Source organism: Marmota marmota, unplaced genomic scaffold (assembly GCF_001458135.2).
Source record: "Marmota marmota marmota unplaced genomic scaffold, marMar, whole genome shotgun sequence".
Classification (NCBI taxonomy): Eukaryota; Metazoa; Chordata; class Mammalia; order Rodentia; family Sciuridae; genus Marmota; species Marmota marmota.
In genome coordinates this window covers 56106177-56125246 of record NW_026000037.1, presented here as the reverse complement: position 1 = coordinate 56125246, position 19070 = coordinate 56106177, and the positions used below count along the sequence as shown (strand labels likewise).

Sequence of the window (19070 nt, the reverse complement as noted above, 5' to 3'; positions counted from 1 at the left end):
GGCATGGATTCTGTCTAGGATCCAATGCTTTTGCTCCAGTCTTTGCCTTAAGTGGAGGGCAAGTACCTTCCTTTTAAGGCTGTGGCCTGTGTCATTCTACTCACATCCTGTTGGCCAGAACTTAGTCATGTGGTCACTTCAAATTTCAGAGACTCTGTCTAGCTGGGTGGCTATGTGCCAAGCTAAAACTTGGCATGTCTTATTACTAAAGAGAGAAATTGGGGAGGAGATAATGGGAGACAATTAGAACCTTCTGCTGCAGCAAAATGCCTCAGGGAAAACAAAAATGTTTAAGAGATGATACCTGCTGTGAAAAAGCTGACAGCCTAGTAAAGCAGAGAAGAAAGTACAAAAATAAACACAATGCAAAGAGGACCGTAAGTATAGTTCACTCCAGATGGGTATTTAGATACTTGTTGAAATAGTATTGAAGGAAGAAAGATATTTTAAAGCCTAAAATATTCATGAAAATCAGTTAACTCTTAAGGTTAAAAATATTAAAATAATTCTTACAGGGCTTTTCTCTCCTGATCACTGTAGTTCAAAATCATCTTCCTTCTGTTATCAAAAGTATTATATGAAATGTTTTGAGACCCTTTAATTGAGTTTTCTCCCAGAATCATTGACATTTTTGCCTTTCCCCTTCTCTATTGGACAGCATCCGAAAGTCTGCTGTTGCTGGTGGCAAGTCAGAACAAAATTATTGCTGACAATATCACCTCCCAGTTCCACAATATCTATGCATTGATCCAGGATGGTTCTCATATTGTAGCTCTTGATTTTGATTCAGTCAGTGGTCGTATCTTTTGGTCTGACTCAAGTCAGGGCAAAACCTGGAGTGCATTTCAAAATGGAACAGACAAGAGAGTAGTAAGTACATTTGTGGGGACCTTCTGCCTGCCTAGTCCTCCCGTCTTAAATCTACTTCTTGTTGTTCACTAGTGAGAGGAGGCCCTGCCTCTCCGATCCTGGGGTGTTCTCATAATTCCTCTGAAGCACATCACACTCAGAGGCCTAAAGGTTCCTAGCTCCTAATCTGTGGGTATTTTAGTAAGAGTGTGGTGTCTGAGGGTCCCACCATGATTCTGAATTCCAGGTCCAGTGATTTAAAGACTTTACCTGGAGACTCTGAAGTCCCTTTTGCAGTCTTTTGTGGATGAGAGGAGAGGAGAGGACAGGAGAGTCAAAGGGTTGCTTTTCCTGGCTTTCTTTTAGTTCCATTTTATTAATCCATCTCCTACAGTTTCAGTTTTTCACCTTTGATTGTTGTTTCCTCTGGCCCTCAGAATTTTATTTTGCAAATGTTGGCACTTAATGAAGATATTCCTCTTGGCATATGAATATATGTTTAAAAAATTTTTAGTTATAGATGGACACATGCTTTTATTTTATTTTATTTTTATGTGGTACTGAGGGTTGAACCCAGTGCCTCACACGTGTGAGGCAAGCGCTCCACTACTGAGCTACAACCCCAGCTCCAAACATTATAAAGTTGCCAAGTTAGCAAATGGGTAGAGCTTTTGTGTAAATGCAAAACCATTTTGAAGTCAGAATGAAACTACCCACTAATTCAATAATAGAATTATCTTAGAATATTCAGAATTATGAAATCTTGTATATTTTTGCAATATTGATTTCCTGGTTAGTTAATGGGAAGACCAAACTTTTCTAAGCCCATCAAGCTACTGTAGCAGAAATTAGATACTTTATTCTAGATTTTCATGTATAGCATCCGTGTTTGCGTTCATTTTCTTTAACACATTTCCTTTACTCACTTGTCTTTAGGTGCACGACAGCGGCGTCAGCATGACTGAGTCTATTGCGGTAGATTGGATAGGTCGGAATCTTTACTGGACAGACTATGCTCTGGAAACCATTGAAGTCTCTAAAATTGATGGGAGCCACAGGATGGTACTGATCAGCAAAAATGTAACAAATCCAAGGGGACTTTCATTAGACCCCAGAATGAAGTAAGACTCAAAATATATATATTTTTTTCTTTACATGAATATAATGACAGAAATGATAACATGATGTAGCTGATATGCATATCACAGAATTAAATTCTCCCTTGTTTTAGCATGGTAGGCATCAACTGGTTATTACCAGCCCTCTTTCATCTGAGTAGTCTTCCTCATAAAGTACATATGAGCAATTGGTTGTTCACTTTAAGATGGCACTGACTTATGAGCTTGACAGTGCAATGGTTGAAATGATTGTTGTATAAATATATAATTAAGTTTCTAATAAACACATGCTATAATATTCCATAGATGGGTCACTTAGCTGTGACTTTGATACCTTATGGTCACAAAAGAAGAAAGCCAAATTTTTCTGCTTGAATCTCATGTTATTTACTAGAACAACATTTTAAATTGTATAAAAAAGAAAAATTTTGCCTGCTGGTTATAAAAGGAAGAAAGAAATTTGCCCATGTGTTTAGAAATCTTTGAAGCTTCTTTCCTTGAATTTACTTAGATTCTATAGATTCCTATCTGCAGGATGGTGAATTAGGCAATTTGTGTTCAATGTGATGCTGGCTTCCTATATATTACAAAGTATTACACACCAGTAAAATTTGTGATGCATCTCTGAAGAGGAATAAATTGATTCTCTTATCTAAAACACGACAGGGTAGACAAACAAGGACAGATGGATTTTTCTAGACCAACTATTTATGGATTGTACACAAACATGATTTGGCATTGAGACATTTCCGTGTCATGATGTACGGCATGGTTTATGAACATTATAAAAACACCCAGATGGCTTGTGATTACATTATGATTACAGTTTTACTTTGTGACACTCAGAGGAAATAATAAACTCTGCGCATGCATTCTGAACTAGAGATGATTTATTTTAAGCAGAGCATGAGCAGGATGCTGTGTAATTTTAAATGAGTTATTTTTCATGTTGAAATATGTGCCTTCTAATAGGTAACTAGTTTCTTTTCACAGTGACCATCTAATGTTCTGGTCCGACTGGGGCCATCACCCTCGCATCGAGCGTGCTAGCATGGACGGCAGCTTGCGCACGGTCATTGTCCAAGACAAGATTTACTGGCCCTGTGGCTTAACTATTGACTACCCCAACAGACTGCTCTACTTCATGGATGCCTATCTTGATTACATAGACTTTTGTGATTATAATGGACAAAATCGGAGGCAGGTGGTAGCCAGTGATTTGGTAAGTTGGTAGTGAGGAAAACCAAATTAAAACTATGATAGCAGCTAGGTAGAAAACAGACTCCAGAAAACTAAAATTAATTTTTGAGTTATAGGCATTACCACATCAATGCAGGGAATATCAGCAGTAAGGGGTAATCCGGCCTTATTACTAACAGAAAAGTAAACAGTTCATTGTCAGATTGTGCCATTCCAGGGAGAATTAATAATAGCTCATATGATTTAGTTGACCTATAGATGCTGATCTGTTGCTTTTAAAAATTATGTTTAACAGAAGTCAATACCTTAACTGGATTTATATTTCTCAATTAAAATCCTAATCTATTATTTACTTATTTACACAATTTAAATGGGGAAATTCAGAAAGGGAGTATTTTTCCAAAGAGCTGATATTGTGTTTCATTTAAGATTCCCATTGTTTCTAGCTCTGGGAAAGCCTCCCTACTGTGACAAGTTGATGTGAGTCAGTGAGTGGCAGTAGCACTGAGAGTCCCGTGGGGGACGAGAACCCCTGGCTGGTCACATCTAACCTCTGACTAGTTGGTGATCCAGACAGCCCCTTACTTTCTGTGTTTCAGTTTTGTTTTCATTTTTAAAATGGATGCCCAATGTCATTATCAGAGTAGATGCATGTATCTGGAAATAGTTCCAGTGGTACAGTAGGATTTGGGACAAGTGATGTATTTTTTTGCTTGTCTCTTGTGCCATTACTTTCCTGTGTCTTTATTGAACACTCCAATGCTAAGGGAAAGCGGCTTCCTGAGCAGACATCCTTTGCTACTTAGTCCAGTTGGCCTTTGTTGTTGGGTGAGGTCCCATGGTCCGGTTCTGCTTCTCAGGTACTGCGGCATCCCTACACCCTGACCCTCTTTGAAGAATCCGTGTACTGGACTGACCGTGCTACTCGCAATGTCGTTCAGGCCAACAAATGGCATGGGGGAAACCAGTCAATTATAATGTATAATATCTTCCGGCCCCTGGGGATCGTCGCGGTTCATCCTGCAAAACAACCAGATTGTAAGTGGGAGTAGTGTGTGGAAACTGCTTCTTCTGGGAATGCTGACTGTGGCAGACTCACGTGTTTAGGCGACACATTTTCCTTTTCTTTTCATGCTTTCCCCAGTTCTTTTATTGCTCTTACTTTTATTGACCCTGGCAAAGTCAAACCTTGACAGGAAAAAGGGCACATCTGGATTGTGTCATTTTCTTCTGCAAGCGGGTACTGCCTCTGTTGGCTTTTCTCTGAGACTCAGTGTCCTCATTGGACAATTGCAAACAGAGACCAGATAGCACCTCAGTCCTCTTATCCGCAACCCTCAGTGTTTTAAAGCAGCTTGTTGTGAACACTTGCTTATTCTGGCCCCATGTGTCCCTGATGCTCTGCTGTGGTTACCCCAAGCCACTCTCAAGCAAGTGGTGATGGTGGCTGGGTGATTTCAACATTTGGCCTTGGCAGGGTTCTTTCTGGAGGGAAGGGGAAATAAGTCAATCTTAACATACTCTATCCTTGAAGCCTTCCTGGGGCTTCTCATCTCACTTCAGAATCCAGCCCCTCCTCTTGCCTGCCCCCTTTGCCCACTTCCTCTCTCCACTCTGGACTACAGCGTATTCAAAAGCACCCCAGGCCAGTTCCCGCCTCTGAATTTCTGCACCAGCTCTTTATTCTGCCTGGAACTGCTGTCTTCCAGGTCTCTGCAGGAGTTGCTTCTTCATGTCATTTAGGAGTCTGCTTAAATATAACTTTCTCAGAGCAGCCATCCTCGATCACCTTATGTAAAATAGCCACTCATAATTCTTTTGCTCATTACCTTCACATTTTAACCCCTAGCCCCAAGCAATTTATGAGTTTAGTTCTGTCTCTCTTTAGTAGAATATATACTCCATGTTTACAATAGTCCCAGTGCTGAGAATAGTGTTTGGTATATAGTGAATGCTTGGCATTCTTTGGGGGAATGAATGAATTAGATTAATAATCTAATTTTAACATGAACAGATAGCATCTAGGAAACAGCTTTTCAGCTTGGGATACACACAGGGTTCCTCTTTTCAGACAAAACATGTCATCAGTAGAAACACAAAAGATTATTATCTAACCCAATCTTGGACAATCCCAAGTAAATGTCAAGGTCACATAGCAAACACACAGTCTGGTTTCATTTGCTGCAGAAGGTTCTCTTGTAGGTCCTGCAAAGACACATATTATTTAGCATCATATTTCTATTACCAAGTTCAGACGACTTAGTGGCTGTGGGTTCATATTCCGGTTATAGACTGGATCCATCTGTGATGGATCATAAGTCCCTCCTCCCTCTTGTTCCTCTTCCGAATTTTATGTTGAAAGCAAGGTGTTAAGGAAGGGTAAAGTCATTTAGAGAAAATAAAACAAGATGAGACAGGAGAGGTACTCATGTCTCCACAAGCAGGGAGCCTCTGGGGGGAAAATGAGAGCAGGACCCTGTGCACTGTGATGTGGGAGCCACTCCATTCTCTGATGCCTACTTCTCTTTTCTCCTACAGCTGTGAATATGTGTGCCTCTGCCCCCTGCAGCCACCTGTGCCTGCTTTCCTCACAGGGGCCTAAGTTTTACTCCTGTGCTTGTCCTTCGGGGTGGAATCTCTCCCGGGATTCTGTGAATTGCGTGAAAGGTACAGTATGCCCTTTATTATGCTGTGAAGATGGAGCTGGTCACAGTTTGTGCCAGACCTTGGAAGCTCCAAGCCCACTTGGGATTGAGCATGTGCCGTGTTCCCTTTGATAGCGCAGGTGTCCGCGGAGTGTGTGCTGTGTGGTGGGATTTCAATGAACACCTCCGCTGTAATACAGTTTCTGTATATGAAACTAATGTTATGTATGCATATGATTAAACAGTTTTTAACCTCCTATTTTCTCACACTTGACTATAGTTAGACTTTCTGACCAAGTATGATAACTGGAAGTTCATTTGTATCTGGCTTCATTTTCAGGTCCATTGTCTCAATTTTATTTTATAACCAATAGTCCATGTTGTGGTCTGGGTCTTCTGACCCCAATTTCAGTACCTTTAGTACTATCTGATTCTTCAAAAATGGCAGCTGTCTCTTGGTGAAATATTATAAGTGATTGTTGGAACAATTTAATCTTCATTTCATCATAGTGTTATTTTACTGGGTTGATTGAAGAGTATGTGGAGGGTTATTTAAGTACTTTACGGAATACGAAAGAAAGAAAAGAGATTTCTTCAGGATTATATACTTGTGTATTATAAACTCTTTAAAGATTAGTCTCCATTGCTTAAAAATATGAAAAGTCATTTTAAACTTGTTTCTTTTCATTTCTGATTAAAGAGGAGTAAATGTGTTTTGATACTGACAAAAATTGCTAGAGACAAATACAAATAAAATGGTTAATGATAACCTACTCCTAAATGAAGAGATAACAGAATCAGAATCTAGAGTAAAATTCAGATTTCAAATGGAAAATTTATATTGTGTCCAGGAAATTTATAGTGTTTATAGACTGTGCAGGTAGGTGTGGGCTTACTGAAAATCAAATTCCATCAGTATGTGACATTATACAATGATACCTTCATGATGAAAGATTTTTAATTATTGGTAATGCTTACAAAAGGGACTGGCATTTGCCATTTTTCTACAGAGACTTATTATGCTCCTAATCCTTGTTGACATTGTTTAATTTAGTGTGTCCTCAGAGTCTTTCAGGAGAAGATTAATCTGGGCTATAGACATTTTGGATACAAAGCATTCTTTCACTACATAAAGGTTTTTAACTGTGCATTGGGGATTGGTGTAATCAATATTACGACCTCATGGTGATTGATGAATGTTAATTCTAAATAGTGCCTCTTGTTGTTTCACAAATGGCTCCACTCGTGTTGTTCCCGTGGGTGGATTTTGCTGATGTGGAACTTTCTCATACTTCACACTTGGTTTCTGAGCTCGAGTTGGGGAACTTGACTGTCAACATATGCTAAGTAAGATGTTTAGAAGATTTAACATATGTAGATGAAAACATTTTACTTGATTTAATTATTTTATAGTCTTAAATAGTGTTGACTAAGTGTCTGGAATAGCTTTGGAAGTGCTTGAGTGGTACTCTTACAAGAAAACACTGATATTGTCTAAGATCACCTTTTAAAAACATGCATTAAAATATCTGGAAGAAAACATATAAGCACCAGTAGTGGTTACAGTTAGATGGGGGATTCTGAGAGATTTCTTTTTTTCCCCCCAAATTTTGTATTATTAAATTTTAAAATGAGAAGTGTCAGAAGTTTTTAATTTTTATTCTTTTTATTTAGAAAATATGTTCCCCACAATGCCCAAATTAAATAAAATAAAACTCAGTCCAGAAACCCTTAATATCCTCAACTCCATTCAGTCTGAGAGGCCCGGGGCACTTGCTTCAGTATTCTGTGCAAAATGAGAAGAATACACTCCTTCTACTCCAAGAGAGGCTGCAGGGCCCATCAGTTTGTGACTAAAGGAGGACGTTTATTTGAGGATCACAAACGTCACCATTTAATGTCACCATTAACTTCCATTCTGACTATGGTCCCTTCACTCCTCTGCTGTCACTAACCATAATGGGATCATGATATGAAAAATAGACAGGAGCAGATGATCTTCAATTTCAGATGACTTGAGACCTGTGACTGAGTACAGCTTAGCTCTCACCTTTCCTGAGCCCTCTACGGTCTATCCTTCTGCATCTGCTCCTTCCATATCATAGGAAGCTATCAGGACCCACGGGCCTAGTCTTGAACGCTAGGTGCTAAGTTCTTGAGGGTCAAGCCTCTGGCTGATTTGTGCATGTCTGCCCATTGCTGATGGTACTTTGTGGCATATGGTGGCCCTCAGTAAATGTTGAATATTCTTTTTTGCTCCCTTCCCCAGTCCTGTTTTTCACCCATTTGCCCCTTAGGTAGCTGTACAGTGTAACTTCTTTTTTCTTCTCCACTGAACACTTTTCATGTGCCCCCTCCTGTCCATGCCACCTGTGCCTCACTGGTGGCTTCTTCTCAGGTGCTGCTCTGGCACCTTCCCTCACCCTGGCTTTTGCACTTTCAGCCAGTGCACTGTTAACTGATATCCCAGTTGTGGTTTTTCTGCTCACAGTGTTCATTGGAGGTAAACCTCAGATACACCAGCAGCAATCACAGAAAGACCCTGGGAAGATCCCCAGGAAGAAGTAATGGATGAGGAAGGACTAGAACTGGGTGAGGCTCAAGGGAAGAGTCAGGAAGGAGTACATTTGATGGATGAGAACCCCCGTCTTCCAGGCCTTGAATCAGGCTTTGGTTGAAGATTACTCTAGTTAAGCAAGAGGAAGATTACCCATCAAAAAAACAAACAAAAAACAGGATCAGGTTTTGAATGGGTGAAGTTTAAAATTTTACTATCAAATTAAGAAATGTTTTTTTCTTACTGAACAAATGAGCATTTATAATATGTAATCAATACATCATTAAATAGTATCTCATAATTTCAAGGTATGTCTGAAACTTATAACCCTCATTTTTCATTTGATAGTCAATATTTAGTACCTGGCCTGCGCTTTTTGCAGTATAGTGATCTAGTGATGGAGAAGATATATTTTTGGTCTGTGACCTTGGCTAAATTGCTTAATTTTTTTGATCTTCATTTGCAAGCTGGGGGAGATAACTGTAACACAGAATTATGAGGCTTCAGGGAGATAAATTAAGTGAAATTATATTTACCTGATGCATGCTGTGTGACACATATAATGTGCCCCATCTCAACATATTGGAGGGCGTATTTTGGCAATTGCAGTTGTTCGGAAGCAATGACTGTGGAATGTGGAGCAGTGGAGACAAGGGTTTGGGTGTTAATGGCCCATCTTTTATTACATTGTTCCCTGCAGCAGTGACATAGTTCCTGCAAGTTTCATTTGCCTCAGCTGAACACAACTTTGCAAGATGTTGTTATACTAAACACTAGATGTTTATAAAAGCGAAGCATTAACAGTTGCATGATTTACATTAAATCAAATTTAAATTTGTACTAGGTTAGTAAATGAAGAGTTATTTCCCAGTAATAAAAATGGTAAGAACAAGGAAAAGTTAATGAACTGTCAAAAATAAATTAAGAAAAAGTGTCAAGAAAATCCTGCTGATCATGTAAAGCTTCCTGGATGATCAAAATAATGAAAATATCATTTTTATCTCTTGAGAGTTATGCAATGATTAATCATTTTATACTTTCTCTTAATATGTGAAACATCTTATGCTTTTAGAAACTTATGTTCTAAAAGTTTCTCCTTTTCTGAGAGAGGAATTCTTGAATTTTATTAATATTGATTATTTGATGATGGAGCAATAACCAGTATAAAAGTATTAAATTATTTTTGAAAAATGAATTTTTACTATCTGTTCAAGAGCCTAAGTGACTAATGGTTTAATTCAAATATTATGGAGATATTTGCATTTTTGAGAACTTTCAAAGACACTATTTGCATATTCATTCATACATTTATTCAGTTATGTAGTCATTTCTGACCATAAATATTTACTGCAGATATTTATTGGGCAACTATTGTATGCCAGGTTCTGGGTACACAACAGTGAAAAAAATCAAACACAATCACTCTTTGGCAGTGGGAATCTCGTGAGGAAGGCAGATAGTAGTCAACTATTATTATATTTATTATTATAAATTTATTTATTAGAGTAACGAGTCCTAGGTGACATTTTGTAATATTTTATTTTTTGAACATGCTTGAAGCTCGTAAGCTGCCATTTACCAGTGTTTACTTTCGCATTATTTCCTTTTTCTTTTTCCAAGCCCAACTCCCCTTTGCCTGAGTTTCTGGAACTAGTGAGGTTTGTTTGTGTGTCGGAAGGGAAGAACTTTCTAACTGTGATGTTTATCCAACACTGATGGCTCATCAGTGTGAGTGAGGAATTAATGAAGAGTAAGGTGAAGGACTGGGAATCGTTAAATATAATTTTGACAGATATCCTGTTCTTTTCACAGATGACCAACCTTTCTTAATAACTGTAAGAAACCATGTGATTTTTGGCATTTCCCTTAATCCTGAGGTGAAGAGCAACGATGCTATGGTTCCCATAGCCGGCATACACAATGGTTTTGAAGTTGAATTTGATGACTCAGAACAATTCATCTATTGGGTTGAGAATCCAGTAAGTTTTGATTAACATGTGTAACTTCATCTGGAAGAGCCCAACTATGCTGATGCCTTCTTATAAACAGACTTCTGTGGATGGATAAAAAGGAAATGGTCCAGAAATTAATTTGTCACCAAGTTTTTGGTTTTTTTTTTTTTTGATTTAGGGATGGGTCTTAATGTGAACTTGGTTTGGAGTAAAGATTAAAACAACAACAACAACAACAAAACTCTTTAGCTTTAAAGTATTAAGCAAATAGAAGCTTTGGGGTATTAATTATTGATTCAGCGAACATTTACTAAGTGCTTACAACTTGCCTGACACTGAATGACCTAACTATAGAGCACCTGCTGGGAAACCGTAGTCACAAAGCTTGCCCTAGAGGGGCTTTGAGATTGTAGATTAGATGAATATAAAAATGATCATAACTCAAGACAAAAGCAGTGGTTTCCTAAGGGAATTCCAGGAAAGCTCTTGATGGGGTTGCAGGAGCCTTTGATCAGGATCTTTGCTCCAGGGTAAGAATGCCCACTCCACTACCCTTCTGCTTGGTCCCCGTTTCCTTATGAAAGCAACCTGCAAGAATGGGGAAAGGACAAGGAGAATAGAAAGGAGGAGGGGAGGAAGATCACTGTGTTTGATGTCAAATATGTTCCTGGCTTCTGGTCCACATCTGAGACTTGAGTTATTTTATGACTCTTATACCTGTAGTCACTAAGATATATCTCTGTAGGCCATACCTGAGGTAACCTGAATGGTAAGCCTGTGTATTCTTGTGACACACTTAAAATATCAGTGTCTTTGAAAGATTGCTGGCATTAGCATGACCCACAGTGAGCCCTGAGTCTTTGCCCCCACCATGTGAGGAAAGTTAAAGAAACCCAACAGCCAACCTGGCTCCTGTAGGGGAAGGCTCCTGATGTGGTCTCCATACAGCTCACCTCTGTTGTCTTTCTTCCCAGGGTGAAATTCACAGAGTGAAGACAGATGGCACCAATAGGACGCTGTTCTCTCCTCTGTCTCAGCTGGGGGACTCGATGAGCTTGGCCTTAGATTGGTTATCAAGAAATATTTATTACACAACTCCTGGAAGTCAGTCCATCGAGGTAATGATTCCATAATAATAGGTTTTGAATCCTTGTCCAATTGATTCTCAGAAATGGTCTCACATGAATTTTGAAATTATTTTTAAATAAGAAACAAACAGGAGCTGGGCGCAGTGGTGCATGCCTGTAATCCCAGTGGCTCAGGAGGTTGAGACAGGAGGATCACGAGTTCAAAGCCAGTCTCAGCAAAAAGCAAGGCACTAAGTAGCTCCAGTGAGACCCTGTCTCTAAATAAAATACAAAAAAGGGATGGGGATGTGGCTCAGTGGCCGAGTGCCCATGGGTTCAATCCCTGGTACCCTTCTCCCAACTCCCTCCCCCCCAAATAAGAAGCAAACACAGAGAAGTATTGTTACTAAACATCAAACTCTCTGAAACCAAGGAGGAAAACTACCTTAAAAATAAGTTATTGGAACTTTCTACTGTTCTGTTTTATTTCCTTATAATTACTGATACTACCGTGTTCCTATGAAAGGATATTAGGTAATTTGTAAAAATAATATGTAAGAAGATAAATGAAAATTGAATAAGAAATTTAGCAAAAAGAGAAGATTAGGGTAGGAAGGAAAATTTCGCCTTTTTTTTTTTTTTGTCATCTAATCTTTAATGCTATTTGAGTTCTCAACCGAATTTATAAGTTACCACTATTCTTAGATGGGAATCTCTCTTTGGCTCCAATACAATTTTCCTAGCAGTGAAACAGAAAGTAGAAACTTGATTCTAATTCCTTTGATACTGTCTTCTTTGAAATAAGTGTTCTTTTTACTCCAATTCCCAGAAGAAATTTTAGATGGGTTGCAAGTTTGAAATCACGTGAAGTAAGTTAAATCCAAGGTAACTTGACTGATATTATGTGTCTCTGCTCCAGGACAAGGACACAACATGTACAGGATTATTAATTCATGATAATTTTGAAAGTGAAACTTCCTAAGGCAGAGGGAGGGTTTTCTGAGTTTAGCAGGGTCCTGCAGAGTGACTGTCCACTGCTCTGGGTGGGTACCAGCTGGTAAGGGGGCTGCTCTTTGGAGCATTTGAAGATAGATGCTGGAGAGGAGGAAAGTGCACAACAGCCTGGTGACAAATTAGAATAGATTGGCCAGGTGGGGCTCAAGCTGGAACAGTGCTTCCTAGTTCACAAAGTCTTTCCCAGACGCCATCTCATTTACTCCTCATGGCATGCCCAAGGGCAGGTGGACATGCAGCCGTTCACTTAACACGAAATGCCCCTGGAGACTCTCTGGTTCAAGCCTTTTGTTTTTTACAGAAAAAACTGAGGTTCACAAAAGTGGAAAAGTTGCCTTGGATGGTCAGCTGGGTGGCCGTCTGCCTTTGCATTCTTACAAGCCACAGCTCCAGAAATCCAGGCCTTTCTAATGCAGTGGCAGAAAGTGTTTTTCACAATCTCAACTAAAAACGATCATCTTCTTATTTAAACAGGGGTAAAATGGACTGCCTAAGACCCTCAATAAAAACTCATATTTCCCTGGAGGCCAATCGGTGCAAAGCTGTCTTAATCCCAAATGACGATTATTATGCTCTTTTTGTTCCTTACTTGGTAAATGTGTTTTGTATTTTTTTTGTGTGTGTGTGCTTGGGATTGAACACAGGGGCACTCCCCACTGAGCCACATCCCCAGCCCCATTTTTGTATTTTACTTAGAGACAGGGTCTCACTGAGTTACTTAGTGCCTTGCTGTTGCTGAGGCTGGCTTTGAACCTGTGATCCTCCTGTCTCAGCCTCCTGAGCCACTGGGATTATAGATGTGTGCCACCATGTCATAAATGGGGTTCTTGTCTTTTAACCTGGAATTTCTTCCAAAGCAGGGAACAAGTCTTCTGCATTAGTTAGGTATAATGAAAAGGTTGTCCACTGGAGAATAACTGAGTGTGTTGTGTGGGTCTTGTTAAGGCCACTTCAGCCACATAAACCTAAAGTTTGTAATAGTGCCCAGTGCCTTGTAGCCCAGGGAAAGAGCTGTTTGGCCTTGGACACATTACTTAACTTCTTTGTGCCTCCATTTCCTTATCTGTGAAATGAGGTAATGGCTCCATAAGTAAAAGTATTTTATGGCATTTTGTGAATATAGAGTGCCATTTCCCTCAAATTATCAATGTATGTAGAAGGTCCAAAAGAGAATAAAGATCCAAGGGAAAATGGTCCTTTTAATGCTTTTATTGTATTTTTTCTTCTTAAGTGATATAAATTTAAACAATTCTTTCAGGTGAATGTTATATTAGTTAAGAAAACTGGACTAGTGTTCACTTATTATTTGTATGCTATTTCAGCATTGGTAATTGCCATTTAATTCCAGCTTGACAATAGAAAAGAAAGGTTGAAGAAATTGTTCTCCACTAGGGGTAGCTGTGTGTCTATGCACTAAAGGACTGAAGAGCTTTTAGCTGAAAAGTGAAGCCCTCAGAATGGCGGTGAGAGATGCAGTCTGGAAAACAGAGAGGAACTTGATTTTAAACCAAAGAGATCCTTAGGCCTAGGAAAAGGAGAGAGAGGCAGACTGGAAAGAGGAAACTTATCTTAGTCCAAGCGGGAGCAAAAGACACGAGATAGGAGAGAGAGAGAAACTGAGAGAAAATAAGGGAGAGAAGAGGGTGTGTGTGTGTGTGTGTGTGTGTGTGTGTGTGTGTGGTGGGGGAGAGGGGAGGGAGAGAAGCAGGCATACAAATAATCTATTTGTACTTCAAGGCAGTTTTGTAGAAAGCCCTGATGCAAGTCAACAGGTATTTTCTAATTCCTTACTAGATGTCTCTCCAATGGTCTCAGATGCATATTAAAATAGCTGCATTCCCCTAAGAAATATGCTGCTAGTCTGATAATCCGTGTTTCTAGCATGTCTTGTTAACATTATGATTACAACAATAATAACTAAAATGGTGGCTTTGGGAAAGCCACTAAACCTCCCTAGGCCTCCTTTTAACAACTGTTTTTATTAGTGATTATAATTATACATAGTCGTGAGGTTCATTTTGATTTACTCAGACATGCATGGAGTATAATTTGTTTCATTTCAGACCCCAGTACTTCCTCTTTCCCTCCCCTCCTCCCTCTCCCTGCTCCCCTTCCTCTACTCTACTGGTCTTTTTTCTATTTATTGATTGACTTTTAATTGGTGCTTTATAGATAGCCATAAAGATGGAATTCATGTTCATTCATGTACATAGCACAATTGGTCAATTTCATTCTGCAGTTCTCTTTCTCATCATCCATAATATGAGCATAATAATAGTAGTATCTCTCTCACAAACTTATTTGTGAGGATGGGAATATGATAATTAATAGTTTAATGCCTAGCACATAGCAAGTGACCCATAAATGGACCAATCAAAAATAGGAGACATGTATTAAACACAGTCATGCTGTGCACCGGTCTGAGTGCTTTCCCTATATTAATTATCTTTTAGTCCTGTGAATTCTAGCCTGAAGTTGCTGTTAAAATCCACATTTTACTGGTGAAGGAACTATATTCAGAGGTGGATTTCTTGCCTCAGGTCATTTGGTCAGGACCTGGCAGGGCAAAGATTTGTGTTTTAACTCAGGCTATTGATTTGAAACAGAATTCTCTGAACTCTGAGTGGATTTGGACTGCTTTGAGTAACTGTTTGCAGTCATGGGCCCCTTAATGCCATGGCTCTGTCACTGGGGCACAGGAAGCTGTGAGGCTCCTATGTCTTCTAGGGGATTCTCTCCGCTGCTTCTGAAGGCATTCTGCAATCTCTCTAGGCAGTGGTTCTGTATGTTTATCCATTTGAATCTCTCTCATCCATCTTAGTTCCTTCTCCTAAAATTTTGGGTGCATTGAAAATAAGAATTTGGAAGGTGATTTTGCCTTTCTTGAAACTCTTAATTTCCTATTGGACTGATTTATTGAAGCCCTCAAATATGATTAGAGATCACCCACATCTCTAGCAATTGTTTCTCATTCATCCCTAATCACACTTTAGCATTTCTTGTGTAAGTTCTTCATTTCAACTGTGTTTGTTTTCCAGAATGAAATTCAGTTCTAATAAGTGACTTTTTTTTAGGTGTTGACACTCCGGGGAGACACCAGATACAGAAAAACACTGATCACCAATGATGGCACAGCTCTTGGAGTAGGTGTTCCAATAGGCATAACTGTTGATCCTGCACGTGGGTGAGTTGCTCACATGTTCATAACAACATGTTCCTTAGGGCATTTTCTGATTTCCTATGTCAACATTTGAAAACTATAGATCTCAGTGAGGAAGAGAAATAGCTTTGAGCTGTATTTAATGTGAAGAATATAATTTATACTTTGTTCTGTGTTCTTCAAATTAATAACACTGGACTGAAAGTTAATTCCAAATCAAGAACTTTAGGAATTGAAAAGTAGAATTATAAGACTTACAATGCATTCTGACTTTGAATGAACACTGAAAGCTCTAAGGGAACTAAGGTCATTGGCAGCAGACCTTGAAGGATGAGAGGCTTCCTGTAGGTGGAGAGTGGGTTGCATCTGGGGAGTGGTAGGTGAGGCCAGAGGGTGGGCAAGGCAAAGGAGCATGATGGGATTTAGCATGATTGTGGGAGGGGCTAAACCAGAAGCTTAGAGTAGGGGGCAGTTGACCACAATGGAGATGTAGCCGCTAAGGTCATTTGGAGACAAATTGTGTGTGTGGGGGGGCTTTAATGTTATGCTGTGGATTGGATTTTATTCTTTTAAGTAATCGGGAGCCAGTAGAGAATTTTGTGGTAGTGAAAGGATTGAATCTGTGTGGTAGAAAGATTGGTCGGGACTGGGGTGGAGAGAGGCTGGCCACAGGGACTCCAGGAGACCAGGTCTTATTGGATATAGACTAGTATTCCAGTCAGTTTAATCAGTTATTAATTTTGTTTCTTCATTTTTTTTGTATTATAAACCAGAAATAACAAGTTGTAGAATATGAGCATTCATTTTTTGTTTTTAAAGAAGTAGTCATTTCATTCCAAGTGGATTTTGACTTTCTATTTGGAGGTCATCAGATTCTTAGCCCTGGAAGGGAACTAAAGCAGTAGTTTGTATTAGTGCTCAAATAAGGATGTTATACTAACTAAATTCAATCCATCAAAGTAAAAATTTCATTCTATGCTTGCTGGCTGGTCCTAGTTTTCAGTTATCCTTCCTAGAAGAAGGACCTCCTTGATTTGAAGTTCCATTCTTGAAACCTGAGTCCAATTATTCATTTTTTTTTATTCATATGAAATTTATATATTGTATACCTATTGCCGGGTAGTGTATTAGTTAAGACAGGTTAACTGTAGAAGCGCATAAGTGCCAAAATATGTAATGGTTCAGAGGAAATAATTTATTGGTTTTCTATGTGGGCACCAGAGCTTGGGCAGAGGATGGGAGGAAGTTATTCTGTATAACTTCAGGGGACCCGGCTGATGGGGGCTTTACTGTCTTCAGGAGGAGGTTTCCAAGGTCATTTTGAGTGTCAATATCTTTAGAGTAGCAAAGAAAAGAACATTCAGGAATGTGCTGGGAGTGAACATCACTTAGCTCACATTCCTTCAACTAGAATTCAGTCACTTGACCATAGCTGCCTGTTAGGAAGGAAATGAGTCTAGTTTTTTATCCAGAAAGAAAAGGAAGACATTTATTTTAGCAAGCAGAAGCAGTCTCTGCCAGGGGGCCAAAGTGGGGTGTTAGGGAGCAGACACAAGGATGAATAAAGTCATAATCTGCAATGTCAAGAATTTATAGCTTAATAAGAAGGATAAAGCCTGTGTATAAATATCAATAATCCAGGTCATTTGGCCTGGGTCTTAAAGCAGCCATAGGATTTAATAGGCAGAGTTGGCTTTGGAGGAATCACCCATGATGGAAGGGATTAAAGTCCAGAGCAAAGGGATAGAAAAGCGAGATCATGTTGAAGTAGCATAGAACAGCAGTTGGGTTGGGAAGGAATTAGAAAGGCTTAGATTCTTCAGAAGTGGGAAGAGAAACAGGACAGAGACTTGTGTCTGTGTTTTGGATGCTCAGTAAAGAAACAGCCTTGAGAAAGTTATGGTCAGTGTCATTGATCTTTTGCTACAGAAAAATATCACTATGGATGATCACTAATAAATGGTTGAGGCAATTATAGAGTCCCTGGTGACATCTGGGAGAGGATGTTCAATCAAGATAGAAAGGGTAAAAATGTTAGTGTTAGACTACTCTCTTATGAGTTTTGTATTGAAGAATTAGGGAAAGATAAACTTGTAGTTCAGATATAACAGGAAACTTGTTTTTGGACCAGGGGAGCCTGAGCATATTTGTGGGAGTAGACAAAAGTTCACTGATTAAGACATAATTGAGAGTGAAAGTTAAGGGGGAAGGAAACAGGAATTTATGAAGAATAGGAATGACTTGTTAGGGACAGTATGGGGAACTTGACATAAAGTCAGGGAGGGATGAGAATCCTCATTCTACTACTCTGTGCTATGTTCAGCAAACTTTTGGTAGCCTGAAATGGGAGAGAAGAGGGAAAAACAGGAACTAGGAGTTAGAAATTAGCAAGATAGAAACAATGTGAGTTCAAGAGATAAATAAGAGTAATATCAAAATGGCTACAATGAGGTCTGGATGCAGAAGGACAGAAGATTTGGGAGTTCAGGCAGTTTAAGGTCAAAGAACAAGTTTAACAGGAAAAGTAAAACTGGAGCATGGAAGGGATGGCAGAGTTTAGCCAAAGCAGAGAATTTCAAGTTTGTGAACTTAGAGGCAGAGAAACCTAGAGCTGAAGAGAAGTCAATGAGATGAGTATATTGATTGGATGGTGGATATATAAAAAAAGACTATTTGCATTAAAGGCCTTGAGTTCTTTGAGAAAAGGTGTAGAAAGATTACATCTTGAGGCTGTAGCAGGAGATGAGGTAAAAAGAGGATTAAAACTTGGATTTAAAAAAATCATGTTGTCAGTGAAAATGGAAAGCAGCCCTTCAAATATTGTAATGAATTTTCATATATCTCAGATGTGGTAATGCTGTATGTGAACATAGCGAATATAGTTCATTGGTTTCACTGTGAAATATGAAGAGAAGAAAGTCATAGATACTCCCTGATGTGAGCATGCTAATGGTATTCTACTTTCACAGGAATGTTTTATGCATTCTCTTGTATTTTGCATTGAATTTCAAAACTTTTCTTTTGCGGGGGCGGGGGTACTGGAGATTGAATCTGGGGACACTTAACCATTGAGCCACATTCCCAATCCTTTTTTAAATTTTATTTAGAGACAGGATATCACTAAGTTGCTGAGGCTGGCTTTGAACTGCCTCAGCCTCCCCACCTGCTGGATGATAGGCATGTGCCACTGTACCCTGCAAAGCTTATCATTTTTTCATAATAGAAATCAGATCAAGATAGTAGCTGGTCTTGTGGTAGATGGTGATGTGGAAGAGAATTGAGAGGTTTGATCAGTGAGCAGGGATATACTTGGCAATTTTTTATACAGACTTTGGCCTTCCCAGTGTACTGGGTTTTATGTGATTCTCTGAAGAGGGATTTGCAATTGATGTAGTCTGCTTGTCATCAGCTTCCCACCTGTCATACAAGCTAAAGGTTTAGCCACCAATGGAAGATCCTAGCCTCCTGTTTTGGACACCAATTTTAAAGCCTCTGCCCCCCCCCCCCC

The 19070-nt window shown here is 39.3% G+C and overlaps 1 protein-coding gene across 1 annotated transcript in view; it reads left to right on the top strand.

Annotated features, from left to right (window-relative positions):
- Positions 1-19070, top strand: part of Lrp2 (LDL receptor related protein 2) — a 192866-nt gene that overhangs the window by 95039 nt on the left and 78757 nt on the right. The window contains exons 25-32 of the mRNA XM_048811966.1: positions 659-870; positions 1786-1970; positions 2961-3189; positions 4028-4205; positions 5706-5834; positions 10182-10348; positions 11296-11439; positions 15477-15586. Of these exons, the coding sequence (XP_048667923.1) occupies positions 659-870; positions 1786-1970; positions 2961-3189; positions 4028-4205; positions 5706-5834; positions 10182-10348; positions 11296-11439; positions 15477-15586 (1354 nt within the window). The remainder of the gene's footprint in view (positions 1-658; positions 871-1785; positions 1971-2960; positions 3190-4027; positions 4206-5705; positions 5835-10181; positions 10349-11295; positions 11440-15476; positions 15587-19070) is intronic.